The following is a 23,790-nucleotide window of genomic DNA, read 5'->3' on the forward strand; positions in this document are numbered from 1 at the left end:
ATTCTAAATGGAGTTGCAGGAAATCTGCCTGGGGAGACAGTCAGTGTGAAGGTAGACAGTGTATTTTTCTACTTCTTTGAATATCCCAACAGAATCCCAAGGAGAGTCCCTAGTAAGTGGTTTACAACTTGTTTCCTTCACAACCTAACTAAAAAAAAAAAAAAGCTGTGTTAGTTTAGATATAGGTATTTGCATCTGCTCACTTACAACTTAATGACTTGATTGAAACTGCAGCAAGAGATAGTACTGGACTGTGCACATAGAAGCAATGGGGTGTGCAAATGTTTGACACCTGCAGCAACAGTCTTGCTCCAGTGTGTTTGTAGACGTAAGCCTCCAGCTGTAGGAGTCTGTTTTTTTATGATTTCCAGATAATGAATTGAATATAGATCATATAGTGACATCGGAAGCTTTTGACTGAGAGTGTGTCTTCAAGAGGTAAGAAGCCTCTTAATCCTCTTCAGTGCCTCCTTTGTGGAAACTGGTTATGAGTTTGATACACATTTTCCCTTGGAGGCAGCGATGCCTTCCCACTGGCATTTCTTTACCTCATAACATCCACCAGAGAAAGTGGGAGGACCTGATGAAACAGCTAAGCAGACGTATCCAGAAGATTCTCCTGTCAGTGCAGAAATCTGTCAGTTTGGCATGTGTGGTTGCATTTAAAAACCATATATCATACCAGTGCAAGGAACACAGTTTTTCTACAAATGTAAAGAAACTATCATGCAAAATAGAACACCTGGGGAGGGGACGAGCAAGGTCTTTATAATCAGTCATACAGGGTAAATGTATTATTTAAACTAGAAAGGCTGAAAAACACGCTTTGTGACAACGTGAGAGGAGTTTTCTGTGTTCATAAAGAGTACAGTACTGCTTATTTACAGTTTTTCTATATATTCTATTGCTTCATCATTTAGCTTATTTTAGCAAAGAAAGGTAAGTCTTTTTTTTCAGTTATTCTGATTCTGTTCTGTCACAGAGCTGACAAAACTTGAGTTCTTGTATATGGGAGTGATTGCTGATTATGGAGTATACAGCTAAGTTGCAGGAGAAAGTGCTGCTCAAGTAATTTTAGTAGTATGTGTTGTCTGAAAAAAAGGCTGAACGTGCTGGGAATACAAATGAGAATAGAGAGGCACTAAACCAGATGGTCAAAATGCCTTCATAAATTGATTAAATAGTTAGGAATGTATCTTTTCTTTCACACCATTCAGATATGCCAGATCATCCTTAGTCCATGTAGATCACTGTAACTGCAATGACTGATCCATATGTAGGGTTCTGACTCATGTGAATGAATGGTATAGTTATTAATACCAGTGTACCTTCAAAGCCCTTTTGAAACGTTGACATAATACATGGTCTTTAGCCCGCAAAGTGTGTGTATACCATCAGGTAGGTGAGCAATACTGCTGAACTGAGGACTGAATTAATTTTGCCTGCCTAAAATGGAAGAGCTGTGTTTTTTGAGGACAAACTCTGGAATAACATAGTGGACTCTGAGGTTTGCTATTAGAGAGTAGGATTGCTCTTAAAAACTACTAGAGATATTAGTCTCATTCATTTCATAGAGCTGGACTGTCAGAGGAAGGTCTATGCACGTTTTTATTGATATCCTTGGAAGAATTTGTTATTAATAAATTCAAATGCCTCATACACATCGGGTTCCTTCCATAAAGCTTACAGTTAACCCTCTGTTTTCATAGATTCTTTACATGGTACAATGGATGGAGTATTTCTCTTTGAAGATGTTGCTGTGGAAGACAGTAAAACCATGCAGGGCTATGATGCAATTGTTGTAGAGCAGTGGACTGTCCTGAAGGTATGTGTGCAGTTTTTATTTTATTTTTTTGTAAATCAAAAGACTCCAAGACTGTGAGACAGACTCTCTCACATAGTGATCTGTGCTTCAACAGTACCAGACAGGCAACTGAGGTAAAGGGTTGCAACGTAACAGTAACGCGATGCGCTTTTGATCTTGATAATCTCTTGGGGGGGGTAGGAAATGTGAGTGGTGGTGAGCAATGAAACTCAGGGCTATCTGTCCCAAAAATACAGATGTCTGCTAGATTAACTGTAAAGAGGTCTCCATTGGTTGTCAGGGCAACATGATCACACAAGTCACTGTAGCATGGCAGTTCTAAAGAAGGCGGTCCTTTATGTAGGTTTAGCTGCAGTAGGAATATACAGGTAACTGCATTTGCTTCTGTCTGACCTGACCTCCTTCATATGCGGAAAGAGCTGTATATTCTGGATAGGTCCCTATAAACAAACAACGTGTGTCACAGATTGGCTTTTCATTGATCCAAGTGCACACTCAGATCAGAAGAAACGCTGTTTAGATCAGATCAGTCAATACTGATCTTCCACAGTGAATTTGATACACAGATAGGTATTTGAAAAGCTGGGCTTAAAATTCTTTGTGACTTGAAGCAAAAAGATCATGGGGGAAAAGAAGATAGTGTTGCGTAACTCTTAGAAGTTTTTTCCTGTTTTATTTGATTACTCATCTGCCAGAAATAGATGTTATGTATCTATAAAGGCAATACCTGATCTTTTCACTTGGAATATATCACAAATAGTGTAAAATCCTAAAACAGACAAGCAAGGCACACACATGCGAAAAGGGTGGATTAAGGGAAAATGGGACAGATGCTAGACTAAATGTGTAAAATTCCAGGAGACTAGGATTAAGAGTTTGGTTATTAGATAATTACTTCATAGTGTAGCAAGAAATGGCCATATAATAATGGCTAGAAACTTCTTGAAGAACAGTGTAATGCATTAATGGCAGCTTTTCTTGTGCTAATGTGCATCTGAACAAACGATTCCTATAATGTATTTAATGTTATTCCAGTTATTACAGACCTGACTGTGAGTTATTGTTCATTTTTAGGGTCAAATTGTGGTGTTACCACTCAGGAGCAAGGTTTTGGGATAATGACAGATGGTTCCATGAGTGCATTAGGTCAGTGCTGATCAAGAAGGCAAATGTTAAGAAGCATTAATGTTAACCATATGTTAAAAACTGTTAGGAAAGGAATAGAGGGTGAACCAGCAAGCATATGCTACTACATACTGCTGTAAAAGCCGTGGTTTGACAGCACCCTATTTCAGAAGGTTGTGTTAGCACTGTCATTGTTCAAAGAGCAGAGCAGTGAGGATGATCAGTGATACAGCCAGCTTCCATGTTAGGAAGACTTTACATGGTGTGTCCTTTCAGCCTGGAAAAGAGAAGGGTTGCAGAGAATGGAATAGGTGGAGGTCTCCTAAATCATGGGAGGCATGTAAATAGGGATTGACTGCCATCTCTTCCAGTATAAGAACTAAGGACTGTCAAATGGCACTAGTTGGAACCAGGTGCAAAGCAAACAAAAAGGAGATATTTCAGGGAATTCTTTATGGAGCAGGCAACAGATCTGGAGAATGCTGCGGGTTCAAGAAGTTTAGATGGGTTCAGGTGGAAGTGATGTTGGTTTTTGCTCTACCTTATCCATCTCTGTGTTCATACAAACATTTTAATTCAGATGAGGAGTGCATTTTGAGGAACCCCTGATGTTCCCCACTTAATATGCCTCACCTAACATCACAGAATGGTCTCATATTGCACAAACTGGATTCCTTTCAGTAGAAACTAAACCAGACGTGCTGAGAGGAAGTACACAAAACATTTGCAGCAGGTATCCTACACGGTTGCCCTGATATATATATATATGTGTGTGTGTGTGTATATATATATATATGTATAAAAAAATAAAAAACCCTCTTCCTTAGCTGTCACTTATAGCCATGTTGGAGACAGCTTTCTGAGTTAAATGGATTCTTCTTGGTGTGAACCAGTTTGGCTCTTAAACAACCAGTGAAAGGTTCTCTGTCTCAGTAGGATAGTGCAACAGAGTTATGCATAATGACCCTATGCACCTCTTGGTTTGCTCTGTGTGGACACAAGAAAGTTTCATCTCAAGCTACATGACAAGGACAGCATCTGGTAACAGGGATCCTGTGATGGCAGAGTGGTGACCAAAACACTAGGACATAGCAGAAGAGTATCTTCTAGCAGGGCCCCTTGAAGCATTAGAGGCCTGCTAGGTGGAGTATCATTTGCCTTCAATTCTAGCAATTCCATGCTGGAGACACAGCTGGTCACCAGATTAAGGAATCAACCTCTCAGTGCCATCTGGTATGTCACGAGAGCTGTACGGCTGCACACCGTGTCTGTGTGAGGGCTAATGTGGAGAGTGTCTTGTTCCATAAGATATAAGACATAAGATTCGGTATGTGCAGTTTCAGAAAATGACATATACACAGCTTGTTGATATGATCAGATTGTTCTCTGCTGTAATTTAAAATTTGGATGCTGGGTGTTCTCTGCAGTTTTGCTCTTTTGAGATCAAGTGCCCCTCTTTTGGGGACATTATGAACGTGTTACCCAACCAGCCAAAAGTGGAAGAATACGGAGAAGAAAAAGCCTGTTGTAGGAAGGAGATTGAGGCATTGGGGAACTCTTGCAAAGGTCTTACTTATTTAGAGGAAGAGCAGAACTGACCGCCTCTGTTTTCTTCTCCTGACATTTAAATAACTGCCTGGATATTTCATGCCTCCTGCTTTCTGAGACATAATAGGCATAGGTAGGTAAAGTCATCGAATGAAAGAAAGACTAGAAGCCTGTGGATCTGTAGGCACTTGCCCAGTGTTGTACCCAGAAGACCAAGTCGCCTCTCTGTTATACCCCATCGGAATTCACCTTTATTTACCGTAAATGTGGAATAATGCAGTGGCAGAGGAAGGGAGGTAAAACGGGGGATGTAGAGGGAAGGAGACGGAGTTCAGTAGTGACAGATGATGTCCGAAAGCCAGTAAAGGCTTTGTTTCTGTTATAAGTACTTCAAAGTATAATTATCACAGAGATAATTATGGAGTAGTGGAATGACTCATTAATGTAGACTTTCTTATTTTTTTGGTATAGCTTCAGCTCTGATCTAGATTAACCTTTTCCATTTGTCGTTTTTGTTTGTACCAAGGCAGTGGAAGAAGCCCTGATGGGTAGCATGAGATAAATGTGTATAATGGATCCTGATTTTAAATTTGTATCAGATTTGATTATCTGGGTAAGCCATGGACTTGTTCGGATGTGGTCTGAACTGAATGTAAATTTATTGTGCTGTATCCCAATTAAGAAGAAGAAACAAACAAAAGAATCTCAGCCACAACAAAAGAAAGCTGTTTTAAAAAGGAAAACATGTAGCATGTATTGATGCCCTTAGTAATAAAAAGAGAACCTTTCTAAATGAAAAGGTAAAGTTTTGCTGTTTAACCATAAAGGCAAAAGAGAGGGGTTGGCACACTTCTTAGCAGAGAAAGTGCTGCGTTTTTAATTGCTAAGGCTAATAGAGAAAACAAGCTGAACAGTGTGATGCACTTGGTATGTGTGTAAAATGTCAGTTTGTAGAGGATGTAAAGCTCGCAGCTGTCACAGTATGTGGTCCCGCCAAGCAGCAGACAGGATGTAATAGCTCTGAGTAATTTAACTCTTTCTTCTCAAAGTAGAGCTGTGGCATCCCCTGCAAATGACCACAGGACTTCTAATGACAAAATGCTGCTCTCTTCCTTATCACTTTAACTCTAAAAATGTCAGGGCATGTTAGTTCCACTGCAGCCTCTGAGATCTAGCCCTAAAACTTGTTTGATGCTTTTAATTCTGCTTGTGTAGGCAAATGTGGATAGACAGTTCTGATTAATCAGAGCCTGCATGATTCCCTCTCTCCAACTCTAATCTGTCACCTTTTCTTCCCCATTAGCCAAGACAAAATAGCTAATACTGTCTTTAAAATTGAGTGCTGTAACATTTATTTTAGATTTCTGCATTGTTCTGCTTCTGAAGCCTTGTTCATTTTGAAAATACTGTCCTTAGTTTACAGGTATTTGCTCATTGAAAATCTTCAGCTGGTGATTCATCACTTCTTTATTTTCTGCTATAGCATATCTTTGGTGTACTGACATGAAGTAAAATCTCAACTACATCATGGTGTTGCCATTCCCTGACAGAATTGAATGGGGTCAGTGTCTGCTGTAGGACATGATAAACCTTTTAAAGTGTGACATATCAAAAGATTTTTAAAATTATCTCTGCTGAGCCTAAGTTGCAAGTTGCATTAATGTAAGCCTTGAAACAAATTCTCTGGAAATGAGGATTTGATTTGTCTGTAAATCTGATTTAGGTCATATGTCAGTTAAGCTATGTTCTGCTGTCTCTGGCCATTGGGGAAAGGCATGACGAGGTCAGCAAAGGAGCTGATGACGATGGGCATGAAAAGCAGTTGTGTGCATGACCCTCTTTATCACCCAAAGGACATATATGTTGCCTGGGCATAATATTTCAGCATTTTGCCCCTTGTTGCTTTTTAAGAAAAGCTGAACAAAACCTTCAGGAGCCTGTTACCTTGAAAAGGTTTTTATAATTCTTGTTTCTTTCTTTTATAAAAGATACAAAAGCAGCATATATACATACATATTTGTCTGCTGAACTCTATACAGGATTAAAATCCACAGGCTAATCTTTCTTTGGTTTTGTTGATAAATTTAATAATAAAATCTAACAATAGGAACTTGTAACTTTCCTGATACTTTTTTGTGGCACTGGCAGTATTGAATGTCTAACAATGTGAACACTTCTTCCACGTGAGTAAAGGGTACTTGAAGTAAACAGGCAGAAAAGCACAGGATTTAAAACAGTATGAATAAAATGTTCACTTCCTGTCTGTCACAGTTTGCTTAGGTTTGTGACAAGATCTGCTTGCCCGTAAAATCTTTCAGGAAAAAGTGAGCATACCAGATCTAAACTTTCCACTTAAGAACAAGCTGTGAAAAAGTATTTCAGTTCTCTTTTACACTTTCTAAAAAACCACACAGGGCACAAGTCACGTTTCTTTCTCCCAGCAGGTCACCTTTGGGCAGGCAGTAGTGCTCTGGCTAATGCACCTCTTTGAGCCTATGCTGCTGCCAGGCAGGTTTGGGAGGGGCCTGAGCATTTTGAGGGATGAGAAGCAGGTGCTGGGACCCTGTAAATCGCATACACAGCCTGCACGTAAGTGAAGGGCAATGCCAACGTTTGCTCTCCTGCTGCCTGAACTGGTGGCAGTAGAGGGTCTGTGCTTCAGCTGCATTTCTCTCATGGAAATAGCTTATTAGTTCCATAATGGTGGGAGTGGTGCACAAAGCCATTTTGCAAACGCCAAGTTTTGTTTTGAGAATAAATTATAACCAAAGGAAATTATGTTGGGGAAGCTGCATGGAGATGATTAAGCTGTGTGTGGTATGGCCCCCTGGAGTATACAAGTTCTCAGGTAGTGTTTTTCTATGTGGGTTTTTTTCCCCAGAACAGTTGACGACCAAACAGTAAGATCAATGCTCACCTTGAGATACAGTGCGCAACTGTTGCAGGAATTGTGAAACTAAAAATGCCAGAGTTATTTAAGAAAATGTACTGATGGATCACATATTTCTTGTGCTCCATGGCCAATTACGTGGCATTGTCCTATCATGTGTGCGTTGCCTGTGCAATGGTAAGTTTGACACATTTCATAAGATGCTTCCGTGCTTCCTTTGTGGAGAACTCTCCATGTCAACACGTTCACCTTGTGGAGCTTATGCTACCTATCATGTGCTTCTATAAATGCAACATTGTGTTGCTGTGCAAATGTGCTTCTGTGTTACAGGTGCAGGCAATATCAGGAGCACTCAGATGTTTTTATTAGTTTATACATATGCTAGAAAGGAGAATTGCATCCGCAGAAGTGATGGAGAGAAGTGGGCTTTGTGGGCACAGGAGGGGTTTTTGGTTGTTTTTTTTATTTTACCCTAGATGTGGAGACAGAGGTGAATGCTACTCAGCAGCCTGTGTGTGTATTGAAATGGTGACTGGATACATCTGAATCGCAGAACTGTCTTAACAGGATGCTACCCCGTACAGTATTACAGACTTACAGTCTCAAAAATATTTCACAGTGCATGAATTCACATATATTAAATAATCATAAATAACTCTAAATTACATATGCCCAGAATTATGAGCAAAAAGCCTGTCTGTGGATTTATTACTTCTTGTTCTATTAACTTTCCACCAAGGTCTCAATTTGGCACCCACTCTATGTTGGTCAGTGACCTATCTGCTGCCAAAAGCCACTGGTGGTTTCTAAGGGTGCAGGAGCTGTCCCACACTCCTGTGCTTTACAGCTAATGGGTGTGTGGCGAGCGTCCGCTAGCAAGGTGCTGTGGTGTATTACACATGGAAATTTAGGAGCACCTCAATACTAGAGGAGCATAGTCCAACTTTTATTGCTGAAACACTTGTGAAACTTCTCTTTTGCTTCCAATAAATGTTTTTAATGGATCGATAATGTTATATTGTTAGCAGAAATTACCTTTTGGGCGAAGTCTGAAAAGGAAAAAGGCAAATAATTCACAAATTTAGAGCTTGGATTTAGTCTCCTTGTTGTCTGTTACTGCAAACATAAAACGTTTGCTGCACGCTTTTACCAGGTTATTCTCACACAGCCCGTGTATTCAATTTCTCTCATTTTATTTGTCTTTTCCACTGAGGCGCAAGTCCTGTCTTCACCACTTCCTCTTCCTCCCTTCAGTGCCTTAGCAGAAAGCTCTGGCTTTGGCAGTGGTGGGTACTGGTAACCAGCCCCGGCTGGGGGCGCATGTTGCCTCCCTCGTGGGCTCTCCCCTTTATTTTTTTCATAAGGAACCGGGTTTGAACACACTGCCCGTTTTCCTCACCAAACAGTAGGTTACACTTTAAAAGCAACTCATGTTTTTTATTTCCCATCCTCTTTGCCATCTGTCTGTAGATCTTAGTATGCAGTCTGTTAGGATTTGCTGATAAAGGTTTTATTAAGATGTATTTAATGTGATTTTCAATCTTCCACTCTTTAATCCATGTTGGAAAAAAATATTAAATAGTGACAATCCATAGCTGCCTTGTGTAACTAAATCACATTCACTTAACCCAGGAAAGAATGATTTCTAAAGAACTTCTGTCTCACAAGAGCTTAGTAGTTGTCTTGTTTATTATCTTGCTGTGGTTAAAATTGCGGCAGTAGGGGGGAAAAAGAAAAGAAAAATTGTTAACGCAGTTGTTTGTGTGGCTTGCCCTAGATATTATTGTTACAATTTTTTTATATTTGTTTTTCTAATGAGCAGAAGCAACTGTGAAAGAAGAAAATGTTGAAAACAGTACAACTATAAATAAAATTAATTCTTTTCATGTGATGCAAGTCAAGGGAAAAACCTAGCTCAATATGCTCTGGCTTCTTGACACTCAAGGTGTGATCAGAGATTACTTATCATCCACAGGAGAGTGGGAAGCAAGTTAATTAAAATTTTCCACCCTTTCACTGAATGAAATGTCTCCCAGTTTGAGACGCATTATTTGAACACTTTTTTTTCAGTAGAGCTCTGGCATGTACTTTCTACTTCTGCTGGCGTTCAAATCCAATATTTGCTAGCTAGAAAGAGCATTGCAATTTCATCTTATGGAACTGTATGTTTGAAATTTTATTTCCATTGTATCAAATAATAATAGATAAAATAATTTTAATTATTGTATTAAATATAAAATGAATGCAGGATGACTCTTTTCCTCTGCACCCGTCCCTCAGTGTATTGTTTGTTTAGAATCATTTTTGCTTTGGAAAGCATTTAATATGACACCAATTAAAGGTCTGTATAACTGTGACTCCTGCTGGCACACAAATTCCAGTCTTGGGGTAGGATTACAACCAATGATTCAGGAGGGGGAGGGAGAGAGAGAAGTCATTTCTTGTAGTCTTAAAGAAAGCTTCAATTACCTGTATTTGCAAGTTATGAGCTTAAAGCCCATATGAATTACACCTGTTTATTCAGGAGTGACTTCTTTCTCTTGTCTATCATCTTCAAACGCAGCCAATTATTAGGAGTAGTTTATTCCCCTGGGGAGCTGGGGAGAAGGTGCGGTGTCTGCCTCCAGCAAAGCGTCGTGCAGAGGCGGAGAGAGCTTGTTAAAGAGCATGTGGAGCTCGGAGGAGGTGTGCACCTCTGCACAATGTATACGCTTCCTTCCTCCAAACAGCCTAGCACACAGATTGTGGTGTCGGGTACCAGCACATACGAAAAGTAAGAGGTCACCTTTTTGTAACAGTTGTACAGCACTCTTTCAACAGAGTTTTTTACATTTCCAGATTCTTTATAAAAATTTTCTTTAAGCCCAACTGACTTTAATTTAACCTTAAATTTATTTTCCAATAACTTTACACTTTTGAATGTGTTTACCTGCGCGTTTCCTTTCTGCACCACTGGGATTGTGAAATACAACATCATCTGCTGCAGATGAATGCTTAATCCTGACAAGTCAGACAGGTCCAAAGCCAGCCTTGTCTCGCCACTCAGAGCCTGCAGGGACAGTGGGCTGTGGCAGGAGTGACGGCGCATCCCTGAAACAGTTTGGCTTCTGCAGCAGCCAAATGAGCTCTGCGTGGTATTGATGTCCTTCCTCATTGCTGTAATCACCCTCTGATTTTTGACGTTTGTTGCACATTCTGATGCAAGAAGGTTCTCCTTGCTAATCGCCAACCTTAGGCAATGAATTCAAAACAGAAATCCTCTTTGCAACATAAGATGTGGCTTGGGGCACAAACAAGTCCTCTGTGCCTGTCTTTCCTGACCTGCTAGTCTTCCGCCCTCTAAATGAGTAAGCTCCTTCTGTTTTTTCTTCTGCAAAACACTGTTTGATGGAGGGAATGTTTTGGTCAGATCATTTTATGTGTTCTTCCAGGCACCTCGTGGTGGGCTTGCGATGGTGGGTGCTCTGACCTTATTCTTAATGCTCATGTTGCATAGTTTTGTCTTTATTTTTGGAAGGTGTTGTTGACCAGTCTCATAAATCTCAGTATGTTACTGTGTTTTCTTGAAACATTAGCTCTTAAAGGCGTCTAGATATGCCATAATTTTTGCATTACCTTTGGACACTCTATTTTAAAAACTGGAAAGAGGGCAGAAATATCCATCTTATGGAGGGAAATGGGAGTCTGAGGAGACTCTGAATCTACCACAATCACAGCTGTGGGATAAGTCCTGATCACTTCAGAGGACGTGAGTCAAAGGCTGCGCCTTATTGCTCCCTTCTTGCAGGGCATCTCTTTCCTCTCCTGGAGTTAGCAATTCTGTTTTGTACACGGTGATATTGTAAAGTAGCAGTATCTCTGCAAGCCCCTGAAAGCCTCTGTACAGAAATCAGAAGTAATGTTAGTAGAGTGTTCTTTTGCGTGCACTTTCTGGAGTAGCTTTTTAAAACATTCTCCTTTTTAAACAGGAATGATACAGCTTCTTCAGCTATTTGCATTTGTAGTCATGATCAGGTTTTTAATAGGTATAGTCAGGCAGTCATTCAGTTATAAAGATATCAAGTGACCTAAATTGCATTCCTTAGAAGAAAGGAATAGCTGAGATTGGAATTCACTAAAATACCTTGAAATAAGTACAGCAGGATTTGGATTAGTTTTGATCAAATGACTATTTCATTACTGCGGAATAAATGGATTTTTTGGAGCTGCAAAACTATTGTGCCTTACCCAGTGTTAAGAATTGGCAGTTAAAACTCCTTGCGTGCACATGAAACAGTGTAAGTGCCTGAGCTTTCTGGCAAATACAATTGTTATTCCAATGGAATATAGTTATATTTGTAGAGAGTAGTAGTTACCATTTGCCTGCTTTGTGTTTTTTAAAATTAAAAGCTAGTAAATATGCTCTAGCATCTATTTGTTAAATTACTGGAAGTCTTGGCAATTAGACACCTCACTGGAGCAATCTTTGTTGAAACCACCAGTGGTTCTTTCTGTGTGAATTACAGAGTCTGCCATTTAGTAGAAAGAGAATTTGCAAGGCTCGGCTGGGTAGATCTGCGCTGGAGCCAGACTTCTGCACTGAAAGGCAATGCTTTGGTCTCGCCCACAGATTTCCTGATTCAGAATAACAAGGAAGCGATGCGTATTTGGGGGTGATAAAAGGAATAGATCTGTACTTACATGTTATTTTTGTTGTTGTTGTTGGCTGTTTTGCTCTTGATCCATCATGGCAAAGTAACTAGACTGATTTCAGTACAGATTTTCAAGGATTTACACTAGCATAGACAAACACAGATTCTGGGCAAAGCAATGTTGTCTTTTTTTAACTACTGAAATATCTTTTTGCTTAGGGGGAGATAATTGATAAAATACAGTGAATTTGTCCTGTTCAGAGCTGGAATCATCTAAAGATAGATGGATGACTCAGGCAGTGTAAAAACAAGATCACAGATGTTTACCATTTTAAACAAGCTCAGTTTACCAGTTTGCGATGTACAGGTCTTGTGTCTCATGTTTTCGAACGTTTTCCTTCCTGCCTAGCTGAACATACAACCCACTTCAGTACAAAACCCCTTTCTCCCTCCCAGAAAATCTACACGCATATTTTTTTCTTGTAGTTTGGTTGGGTTTTTTGTGTGTCAAACTGAATGTCACAATCCAAGTGGTGCCACTAACTGTTGATTGTTCTTTCCTAGGGAGTTGAAGTGCAGACAGATTACGTTCCGCTGCTGAATTCCCTTGCTGTGTACGGCTGGCAGCTGACGTGCGTGCTTCCTACTCCAATTGTGAAGACAAACAGGTAGGGAGAGGGTGGGTGCTGCCTTTTGGCCAGGGAAGTTGCTGTACGAGCACCACAGTCTGTACAAGCAATTCTCTGTGCAGTTAGCGTGGATTTCCTTGCACACACGCAGTGGCTGCCCTTGCAAACCCCGCTGCAGCTGTTCTCTGGGTTTTCCGAGCATCACAAGCCGCATGTGGCAGGAAGCACATGTCTGGTGGGCAAAATACTGTGAGGTGGCAGTACGGTTTCTGCATGAATTTTCTGGATATTGTCTGCCTCTCTGTAAACTCCTTGACTGTAAAATTCCTGCTCTGGATCTTCCAGTATCTCCTCTTAGAGCAAAGACAAAACATGTGATAATGTTTGGAGTGAGATGTTGCCTATCTGAAGAAAAGTAATTTTATTCTTAATCGTTATCTGTCTAATGCTGCTGATACACACAGTCTAGCTGAGCTTAGAACCGGGTGACATTGGTGTGTATCATCACTCTAGTAGCCTTGTTTGCATATATAATCATTCTGTGGTCTACTTTGCTATTGTTAATATTCTGAGTTTTTAAATATAAATGCAAATCACTTAAAAATATTCTTAATAACTGTGGTGAAAAAAAATCATCCAGCTTGTTAATCATGAAGATGGTGCTTTCTGAATTTTCACTGGTCAGGAATATATTTATATATATATATACACACCAATAAAATCGGCTATGATTTTTTATCTTAAAAAAGTAAAAATATGCCCAGTTCTTTATGAGATGTAGATGAAGACTACTCCTACACATAAAAACCTAAAAAGTAAAGGCCATCTGTGCTGAGGGAAAAACGATATTTAAGCTTTTCTTATATGTTTAAATATAGGCATGAATAGAAAATCACAATTATGATTTATAAGCCTTGTCTCTTAAAGGTATATATGGTTTTCTTCTAGCTTTCCTTATCCCATTTATAACTTCAGTAACACAGGTCAGGTTGACAGTGCAGAAGGGTACACGCAGTCTAACTGCTGGTGGCATGTGATTGTGCATCCTACCATGCTGCAGACCTGTAGGGACCACCCAGCCCCGTTCCAGATCCGTGCCCGGGAGGGAGGGGGCTCTCCGGTGTCACTGCGACACAGGCACTGGGGCGCTTGGGTTTCTTGCTTTTTTGTTCCAAATAGTTTATTCTGTATTTACACACTAATGCTAAAACATTCAGCAAAAGTATGTCACAGGCTGACAGCCTCTGTCAGGCAGAACAGTTGCTCTTTTTTCCCCCCAAAATACCAGGCTGCTCAAAGACACTGGAGGCAGGCAGTGTTTAGGTCCTTCTTCATTTTGTTCTTCTTTGACCTGCAGAAGTAAATTACTGAGATGGATTTTTGCTTTGAATGATGCTGGATGTGAATTTAATTCGTTCTCAGGAGTGTGCGTTTGTTTCTTTTCAGGGAGGGGAATTTATCTACAAAGCAAATTGTATTTCTTCAGAGACCTTCTTTGCCCCAGAAAGCAAAGAAAAAAGAATCTAAGGTAAATAACCTTGAGTTCTGGTTTGTTTGTTTTTTGGTAGTGGTATTTTAATATTGTAATTGATTTCCCGTAGAAGTAAAAATGGCCTATTCAATGTTTCTGTAATACGGTAGCAAGACACAAGGAATTGAACCATTCAAATGAAGGAAACAAAAAATGCTCAAATGATGTGAAAACTCTTATATTTCATTCTCTGTTGAACTCATGGCAGCAGAAGAAAACGTAGATTTCCCTTTAGATAAACCGGGTGTATTCTCTCACCTATTGCCAGTCTTTTCGGTTTAAATTGCTTTCTCTTTCTTGCTCTGTGTTTTGGTAGAGCCTAACACAATGTAGACCTGATCTTGGCTGGTGTTTCTATCTATTGTGTGAAAGTTAAGTGATTCTGCTAGAATTTAACCAAAAAAAGCCTCCCAAATCCAGCTAAATTATTCGAGAAGGTAGCTGACAGCTAATGATGTATCTGTGTGGATACACATATGTATTTGCATTTCCATTTTTAAATGTGTTGCTGTGGGAATCCCTGCCCAAACCTGTCACACTCTACAGCTGGGAGGGAAATACAAGGACTGGAAACTGGGAAAGTGCTGACCTTCCTATAATACTCGAATTTGCCTTGCCCTTTCAGTATGCAGAGGAATCAGAAAGGCCAGGTAAAGTATGGAAAAGATCTCTGAAACCATGTGATGAAAAGTTTGCTAATTAATACAGGCTCATTTTTATTTAGCTCTGTGCACTTACGTGAGTGCTGGGCAGCCAAACATCACCTGAGACCGCACGAGGCCCTGCAGAAGCTGAGCTAGAGTAGGAGATTGGAAACGCTAAGCAGAGCTGAGCACTAGGAGCATTCTACCCAACATTTTAGATAATTACAGACAGTATTCATCTATAAAGCCCTCACTGTTTTGAAGCCTGGTTCTGTTAAAGTCATCTTTTAGATACAGTGGAGACCAGGAGAGAGTTTGAACTGACTGAAGTAGGAGAGGACTGCTGGGAACACAGCTGTGATTTAGGATTTACCCTCTCATTAGTGAAGCTGGAGCCCAGAGTATTCTGTGAATGTCATAAAGCTCATCTTTCTAGTTTTTTCTCTTTGTTTTCAGGTGATTAAAGGGATTCTTGGGATGAGGGTTGGAGTGCCTGTATTTGGTCATTCTTTTCCTACCGCTGTGTGTGGTTTTAAAGGAAGGGGTGGGAACCTATAAGTGATTGTCTTCAAATAGAGAAATTAGTATGATACTGATTTCTTGTATTATAGTAACAAATGCATACCGTCCAGATGACTCAAAACTTTGTTAAAATTTTTTCATTCAGAGATATAAAAACTTATTTAAAACGTCTGGTTCACAAAACAAAGGATTTACTCATTGGCAGTGTTAAAGATATAGACATATTTGAGGGCAAAAATCACTACAGCACATTTTCATACCAGAGGTCAAGGAGAAATGGGGTACATTGATTATAAAGAAATGTAAGACTGGTTCAACATCTGTAAGTGGTTGTTGTAAGTCACATCAGAGATGCCAAACCCAGAATTTGCTTCAGTTGCTGAATATTCTGCACGTATAATGTCACAGGCTCTCAGGGTTTTTTTAACTTGTGATACGGCATGTCTAAAATCTTTATAGATAACCCCTCGGAGAAGGGAAATAAGCTGATAAGATTAAAAGGACATTGCAGTGTTGGAAACTGATTCATCCTATCTATGCACACCAACCAAAGGCTGTTTAGTTTAGCCAGAGGAGCAGAAAAGGAAACATGCAAGTAGTGGTACAATTTGCTTTTCGATAAGACAGAAGTACTCTTATTAGCTCAATATTCAGTCAGAGATGAGGTAACCGTGTTCATTCACTTCATACAAAAGCGATGCTTATTTCAGCAGAAACTAGCTGTATGTATTTCTGTGAAATACAGTATAAATACCTGACTAGGTATACATATGTTTGCACGTACATACAGAGTCTCCTACAGTTTGATCTTTATCCCATTTAGGGCCCTGATCTTACCTTCCATCAAAGCTTTGCTTTATAGGGGAGCTTTGAGTGCCCGGCACTTCTGCAAATTAAAGAGGAAAATATTCAAGTGTCTCTGAATTTTAAACAGTTGAGCTCTAGAACTGAGATGTTATCTTTCCTCTTTCTCTAAACTGTAATGATATTTAAGTGAAAGATAGCTTCCTCTAAGTAAGACCAAGAAGAATCTTGTGAAAGCAAGTTTCTTTTTTTTTCCCCTTTTCGTTTTACATTAAGTTCTGTCTAGCAGAAGGAAAGAGCATTGTTCCGTCTTTGAAATCTAATAAACTTAACAGGTTTTGAATGGCCTTTTGATTAAGGAATAAGTATCTGGATCAAAAATTTACGAACACGAGTCCTTCTTTTGACCAACTTTGGCGCAGACCTGGTTGCACTGGCATAATGGCTTTTGGACTACAGCTGAATTTCCTGAATGTCCTGATGAGATTATTTACGCCATCCAAACATCAGCCCCTAACCCATCCCTGTGTTCCCATCAGCATGAGCACTGCTGACGAAATGTTTGTGCACATTCACATGTACTTAGCAAACATGTAGGGTGGCTCTGCAGTGGCATGGAACATGGTCTGGCTTTCCTTGGAAGGTCCATTTATTTCAGAGTATTGTACTGTTTGGGTATAGTCTTGAGTGTGGTGTTAGTTCTGCTGCTCACCTGGTGAAAAACATTGGAATAATGCCATAGGATTGCTTCCTCTGTCTGCACTTGTGCAGCTTTGCATAGTCTTGCTTTGCGCAGAGTGCAGGTTGGGTGCCAGGGTGCTGCAGGCCTCAACAGTGACACAGCGTGTGGAGAGGAACCCACTAGGCATTTGAAACAGCAGAAGCAGAATACATCAGTCTCTTTTCTCCGGGTAAATATGCGTTGGCACAAATGATCTTAAGCCGTCTGTTTTAGTCATGCAGGTTTCTTTAATCTTAGGTTGTTTTGGTTAAACTAGTCTTTGAATTAAATAAATAATAAAAACATTTCTACTCAGGAAAGTAAATGTCCATGTGAGATTCTCTTTAACATTTGGATCTCTTCCTTGTAGTTTCACTGGAGGTTCTCCAAAGAAGACATGCACAACAAACAAATGAAGAAATCCACAAAGGCTAAATTAAGTACTAGGGAGAAGCAAATGGCAGAGGAGAAGCAGGAATTTGAAGTCACAGAGAACACAAGAAACTTAGAAGCACAAATCTCAACATCAGCCAAGCCTGATCCAGAACAGCAGCTGGGTGATGTCATAGACTTGGGAGATGAGGTAGCTGGGACCAATGACAGAGGTACCCATCACGATGGGGCGTCAGAAGAAACATGTCCTGCCAGTTACGATACTGATGACAATGATGTGCAGGTTTGCCTCAGCCAGAGTACATCTGGCTGCTGTGCGGATCAGGTAACAGAGGGGGGAGACTGTGCTCCAGTATCGGACGGCTGCAACGGCAGCGATGGGGCAGGGCTGGACATGGACTGCTCCTGTGAGTAAGACCTACGTTTGAAGAATCCTGTGAGTTGCTGATACTTTGCCAAGACAAAAGAACAGATTCTGCTAATCACCATTGCTAACTCCATTGCTCAATTCAGCATTTCTTTGGCATTGTACTTACTTTGCTCCTTAGCACACCGATATCTTGATGTTTTCAGTAACTACAGGGCCTGGGCTTTTTAACCCACAGAAATTAATTGCAAAATTCCATCCTGTTTACAGAGTGGGAAATGCCCTACGCTATCTCCTAGAGCTACACTTTAAAAAGTAGGAACAGAAAACATACTTGGGTTTTTCTAGGTTTGTATCTAGGTCAGGGCAAACATTCCACTTGGTCAGATTTTACTCTATAATACTTTCTTGTCCACATATCTTTGCTGGAGAAGTTATTGTGCCATATGTTATTTTGTCATTAAGCTTGTAGTGTCATGAAAATGGTATTTGGGCTTAAACAGGCTGAAATTGGAAAGCTTAGGTAAGATGTCTGATATCTGTATTTATCTCAAATAGCATACTTATTGATGATTCTCTCTTCTGAATTTTATTAACTCTTGCAGATTTTTAAGCAATAAGCAAATCACATACCTATTTTAGGCACACTGGGTAAACAAACCCCCTGGTAAATTTTTGTGAGGCAGATGATTCCAATCTAAAATGCGGTTTCCTATTTGCTCACCTTTAATGTTCTCTTTGCCAGTCAACAGTTCATCAATAGTTGGGGGGGTTTCAGAAGATAGAAAAACAGGAAACAAAGCAGGTAAAACATGCTTCTGTCAGTGGCTATCTTCACAAAAATTGGAATTAGATGTTACCTCCTGATCCTTCCAGGTGATTTTGCATTACTTCCTCACTGTTAGGTGTTGTGAGAAAGAACTGAAATTGTAGACAAATAGCAGGGGTCACTGGCCACCAAACGTCACTAAATAACCTTACAAAATGCAAATGCTTTAATAGAGGGGCTTTTTTATACAAATAACCATATTTTGGGACTGATACCTAACGGGATTCTGTAAAATTACCAACATTTTTATGTTTGGACTTACATTTAAAATATTTACAAGTGAATGTACATGTGTAATATAGTTTCTGTGCCAATGTTCTCCAAGTACTTCAGTATCCTTAAAAATGTAGGAAGTAGTTGTTTCCCTCTTCTTAACCACCTTCATCCCTGTTTAGAAGTGGTCAAATAATCTGTTAAGAAGGTGGGAAATACATTCTAAATTCCCCTGCTTTTAGTTTTTTAAAGAGCTCTGTAAGTGATTTGCTGTTTTTTCCCTTGACTGATTTGTGCCTGATAATTTTCCTTAGTCTTCAAATCAAAATGCTGTACAAAGAACTATGTTGTGTATCAAATGTACACCTAGAGTGGTTCAAAAGCATTTTCCACGCCTAAAAATTACACAGTTGGCAGAACATTTCAGAGAAGGGAAAAATCATACCACTGTGAATATTCATCTAATTGGGACAGCGGCACTCAAGTTTAAACCATTTGATTTCACACACACAAAGCACGGTGATAGTTTTTTCATTGATTAAAGAGTTTTTTATTTTGAATTCAGTGGTTTAAGTAGAGGACTATAAGTAACTTCAATTTCTGGTGGTATTTTTCAATTATTTCATTCTGTTTCTTGAGATTAGACTGGAGTTCCAATAGCCTCAAAAATAGGTTGTTTCAGTTGTTCTACTTAAATACAAGGTCTCTGTTCTGTACAGTTTTAAGTACCTGTTTGCATATTTTATTAGCATAAGATCCTTCTACTGATGGTTTCTATTTCAAGGACTAGCTTTGTATTAATCTTGTTTAAAAATTCACTATATTTAATGAACATTCTACTAGTAGAAAGTGTTGCAGTAGGAAGAACTCTCCAAATATTTCTGAACAGAAAGCATTTATTGGATTGCAATTTTGACCTTGTTTATCTGGATCTCAGCTTCTTACAAAACTAAAGGGAAATAAAGGTCATGTGGAGATTTCTTATTTGTGGTACTTGCACAACTGACGATAATTTGTCCCCAAAAGGAGAAACTTGGTGTCTCTAAGTGGTGATGAGGGGAAGCTCCTTACTACTGAATTAGCAGTAGTTACCAGTGCTAGAGAACTGGCTACTTGGTTTTTCGTCACTGGTGTGACAGAGCATGTAAAGGTCTGTGAGGAAGTTGCACTTCTTTAAGTGAAAGCTTGATTTAAAACTTTGTTCCTGTAATGCCAGCTTGTTCCTGCATTACAGTTCCTGTAATGCAGCTTAGAGTTGGGAGGATTCGAAGAGAACTTTAATGTTTTTTTCAGTTTAAAAAGGGCAAACGGGTTTGGTTTTGTACCCACATAGTTCCAACTTGTGACTTTGAATTACTCTGAGTTAGTTCAGCTGTCTGGAGTTGTGCATGTGCTTTCACTGTGCCCCGTCTCAAGTAAGCTGAGAGAGAGCTTAAATCTCCTTGTAGACGGATGATACAGATGTGTTGAGGGCTGGGGAGGGTGGGCGTGGGGTACAGCAGCTGTTACGTGCATTTTATCACAGCTGCCTTTGCCATTTGAGGCTTGAAAAAGCAAGACCACCGGAGCAGCCAAGGAAGTGAAAGCAAGCGGTCATCACCTTAGTTGAAGCCTGAATGGAGAAGAGAAAGAGCTAGGCCAGAGCTTAATTCCTGAATCTGAAAGCCTGACCAATGTGGAGAAATACGCCAGCAGTGGAGACACCGTGTGTGGGAGAGGCTGAAATAGGAGTTTGGCTGCAGAGGTACAGCCTCAATCTTCCACTCGTGGGGTGAGGGCAGGCTCCATACCAACTTCTCACCCAGAGAAGCCACAGATACTCTGAGCCAGCAGCTCCATAGCAGGGTTTGTCATCCCCAGCAGAAGGTGGAGAGGGAAGCCAGGCCCTTTCCTTTCCCACAGAGAGCCACCATTTTAAGCCCAACCTATTCTTTCCCCCAAACTAGGCAGAATCTCCCAGTAAGGACGCAAACTAATCTTACCATTCCTCTCTTGTAAGGGAAGGAGACACCAGAGAGTATTGCCAGCATAACTGGGGAAGCAGCTGATGGGTTGTGCTACCATGTGTCACTGATGCTGGCTGGTGACAGTGAAGCACAACAGCATGCACAAGTGGCACTTCGGTGTATTTGGACATAAATTTATTAGAGCAACAAAACTCACGTGTGTAGACCGGTCCCAAGAGTTACCTGTCTTTGAGGAAGGAGCACGCGGGCTGCTCTGTGGGGAGAAGTTAAGCATGCTGGTGTTTAGAGCAAGTGGTCATCTAAACAAGACAACAATTGTTAAATGGGATGAGTTCAAAAGAGAAAATCCAGCTTAGACAAGTGAAGAAATGTCAAAGGCTGAATGAAGATGGCAAAGAGCAGCTGAATTAAATGAAAGATGGAAAAGGGGGTTTATATTGAAACAAACAGTGGGGGGCTGGGGTAGAGGGGTAGAACTAACATGGGTAGGAAGTCCAAAGTGTTGAAGCATCATAATGAAAATAGTTTAGAGTTTAGAGGGGGTTAAATGAACAAACGATTTGACTGACACTTCATCTTGTGTAATTTCTTTGATTATTGGATTAGTGCACTTGAAAACAGTATGATTGAAATAGCTCAAAGTAGCTTTAACATAGGCATGGAAATGAAGCTAAGTACAAAACAATATACTTTTTTTTTCCTAATTTGGCTCCTCTGTCAGCCTCAGTTTCTGAGGTGAGCAGGGGAAGGGCTCTGCATTTGGATACCCTGCTTTTTCTTTGTAGTTGTCATCACTCCATACATTTGCCTCAGGGAGCCAATTATAGGGCAGAAATAAAGCACGATCAGCTTTTTACCCAGGAATTTCATCCTCCCAAAACCAAAGAGTATAAGAAGAGCAGATACTAATTTCTTGCCGATAAATGCTTCTCAAAAGTATGAGGAATGCTGGCTAACAATATCAACACACCTACGAATTAAGAGTTGTGGACGCAATTCATGTATCTCCAGGGCTGTTAGTGGAGATGTGCTTCTGGCTTTAAAAGGCAATCCTTGCCAGAGCCTCCACCAGCAGAAAGGTGCCTGTGGTGCTGAATGTGGCAGGTGACTCTAATCAGTACCTTACCTATATGCTGAAGGGGGAAAAAGGCTTTCAATTTAAGTGCTTTCTGTTATTCACTTTAAAAGCACCCTACAAACTCAAATGATGTAATGGTTACTGAATAGCCACTTTTTTTCCCAGTTAATTAATGCAAATCCTATAGGAATACTTCATATTCATTGTACCAGATGAGCACACAGCAAACTGGTAAAAGAAATGTCACAGGAAGAAGAAAAAGATTCCGTCTAAGATGACTGTAACACCAGGTAACTCACAAACCATCACACTAAGTTCAAATGTAAATGTATAGATAGACACATATCTATCTCACTCCTTGTATTTTGTTACAAAAAATGTATCAGTCTACTTTTCCTCCTTAAGTTGCTCCTTAGCTGATGACACAAAGGTAAGAGGAATAAATATTTTCTAAGATTACATGTTATGATTCAACAATGTGATGAGAATATTTCTCCATCTCAGTAGCTGCTGGACAGCAGCAGTTGCTCTCTGTTCCCGCCAGTGTAGGCTAATATCACATTTATTTAATTATTTGTAGAGCATATGTTTATATAGGTTAATTTTCCTGTTGGTTTTTTTTTTCTCTCTTCAATTATGGTGGAGTCTTTAAGGTGAAACTGATGTTTCACTACAAGACCACTAAAGTCTAGAAAGATTTCCAAAGATTCTTAAAGTCAAGAGGAAAAGGCTATGGAGCAAGGGGATGTTAACAACTTTCCCAGCTTCTTGGCTCAGAAATGGCATTTATCACTATGACTTGCATTACAGAATGAAGGTGTTCTGTGCCCTTTGGCAGGATAACTGCTCAAGGTAAGAGAGAACTTCCTGTTAACAGTAACTGAGGTTACTGGTCTTTGGGGGTGGGGAGGTATGAAATTTGTCTTCTCCTCTATCTTTTGATGCAGAGTGTGTGTGTGTTTAATACGCCTCCTCAGGCGGGTGAGCCCGTACAATTAGATGTGTCCTTGCCCCATAGCGCTCAATCTGAGTATAACAGGGGATGACAGAAAGAGGTTAGAGGGAAAAGAGGATGATTACAGAAGGAAAGGGTTTTGAAATGCCTTTTGTTAAATGGACGTTTTGGTGCAAGTCTGAGGAGTGGTTTGTGAAAGAGATGTCATTTGGGCTGAAAAAAGCCTGTGCATTAAGGGAAAAAAGGGTAAACCAGTTTATAATCCACTTAATGATTTAGAAGTTGTAAAAACCCCAACATTTAAAGGCTTCTCAGAATCTTTTTATCATTACACTGGTAAAACATGCAGGAGCCTAGCGCATGGTTTTTATTTCAGGGCACCAGTACCTCCCAATAGCAATGTATTGCATGTTTCAGCGCAAAAAAAGGTCCAGCTTCCTTCAAGCATCAAGCTCCAACCTGTCAGTTCTGATCTGTGAACACAAAACCCCCTTGGTTTTATTTTTTGTGACAAGCATGCTGTCCTATTTACATTCCAGAGTGAACAAACAAGGACCATTCCTTGGAATAGGGGTACTCAGAAAGAATCTTCCTCTCGTTTGAGTAGGAGGGAATTTGGCGAGACATCCCCCCTGGCTCTGCAGTGACTGCTGCAGAAGCAAGTCAGCTCAACTTGCGTGTAGAGCACGTGGTGTAGAACCGCAGACCTAAGTGGATGAGGCTGCAGGCACCAGAAGATGAAAACTTACAGGCAAACCCTCCTCGTGGTACTGTCCCCAAAAGGCAACTCTATAAGGTCCGGCACTCAAGAGTCTCCTCCTGATTGAAAGTAGAGCCTGTTGCCTCACGTTCTGTTTGGTCTGAGCTGCAGCAAGTATGGATTTTTTCTTTGACACTCAGAAAGCGCTACGATTATTTCAGTTGTTCACTCAACTGCTGCAACAATTACAGTAGTATTCTTGTGCAAGGGCTTGGAGTTTCCCAGTTAGGCTTTCTCACTGGTTTTTCAAGATGAGGTGAATGTGGATGTGGCAGTAGGTATCCTACAAGCTGAAAAACATATCAGATACTGATAAAAAGAGGTTAAGACCAGAGGCTAAACTCAGCATACTGAAGCT

At 40.2% G+C, this 23,790-nt stretch overlaps 1 protein-coding gene across 2 annotated transcripts in view; it reads left to right on the top strand.

Moving 5' to 3' along the window:
- Positions 1-19,655, top strand: part of RFTN1 (raftlin, lipid raft linker 1) — a 102,058-nt gene extending 82,403 nt beyond the window's left edge. For both annotated transcript variants that reach the window (XM_074861454.1, XM_074861464.1), the window contains exons 7-10: positions 1,710-1,825; positions 12,584-12,687; positions 14,095-14,176; positions 17,241-19,655. In XM_074861454.1, the coding sequence (XP_074717555.1) occupies positions 1,710-1,825; positions 12,584-12,687; positions 14,095-14,176; positions 17,241-17,678 (740 nt within the window). In that variant the 3' untranslated portion in view covers positions 17,679-19,655. The remainder of the gene's footprint in view (positions 1-1,709; positions 1,826-12,583; positions 12,688-14,094; positions 14,177-17,240) is intronic.
- The last annotated feature ends 4,135 nt before the right edge of the window (positions 19,656-23,790 follow it).

Source organism: Strix uralensis, chromosome 1, assembly GCF_047716275.1.
Source record: "Strix uralensis isolate ZFMK-TIS-50842 chromosome 1, bStrUra1, whole genome shotgun sequence".
Classification (NCBI taxonomy): Eukaryota; Metazoa; Chordata; class Aves; order Strigiformes; family Strigidae; genus Strix; species Strix uralensis.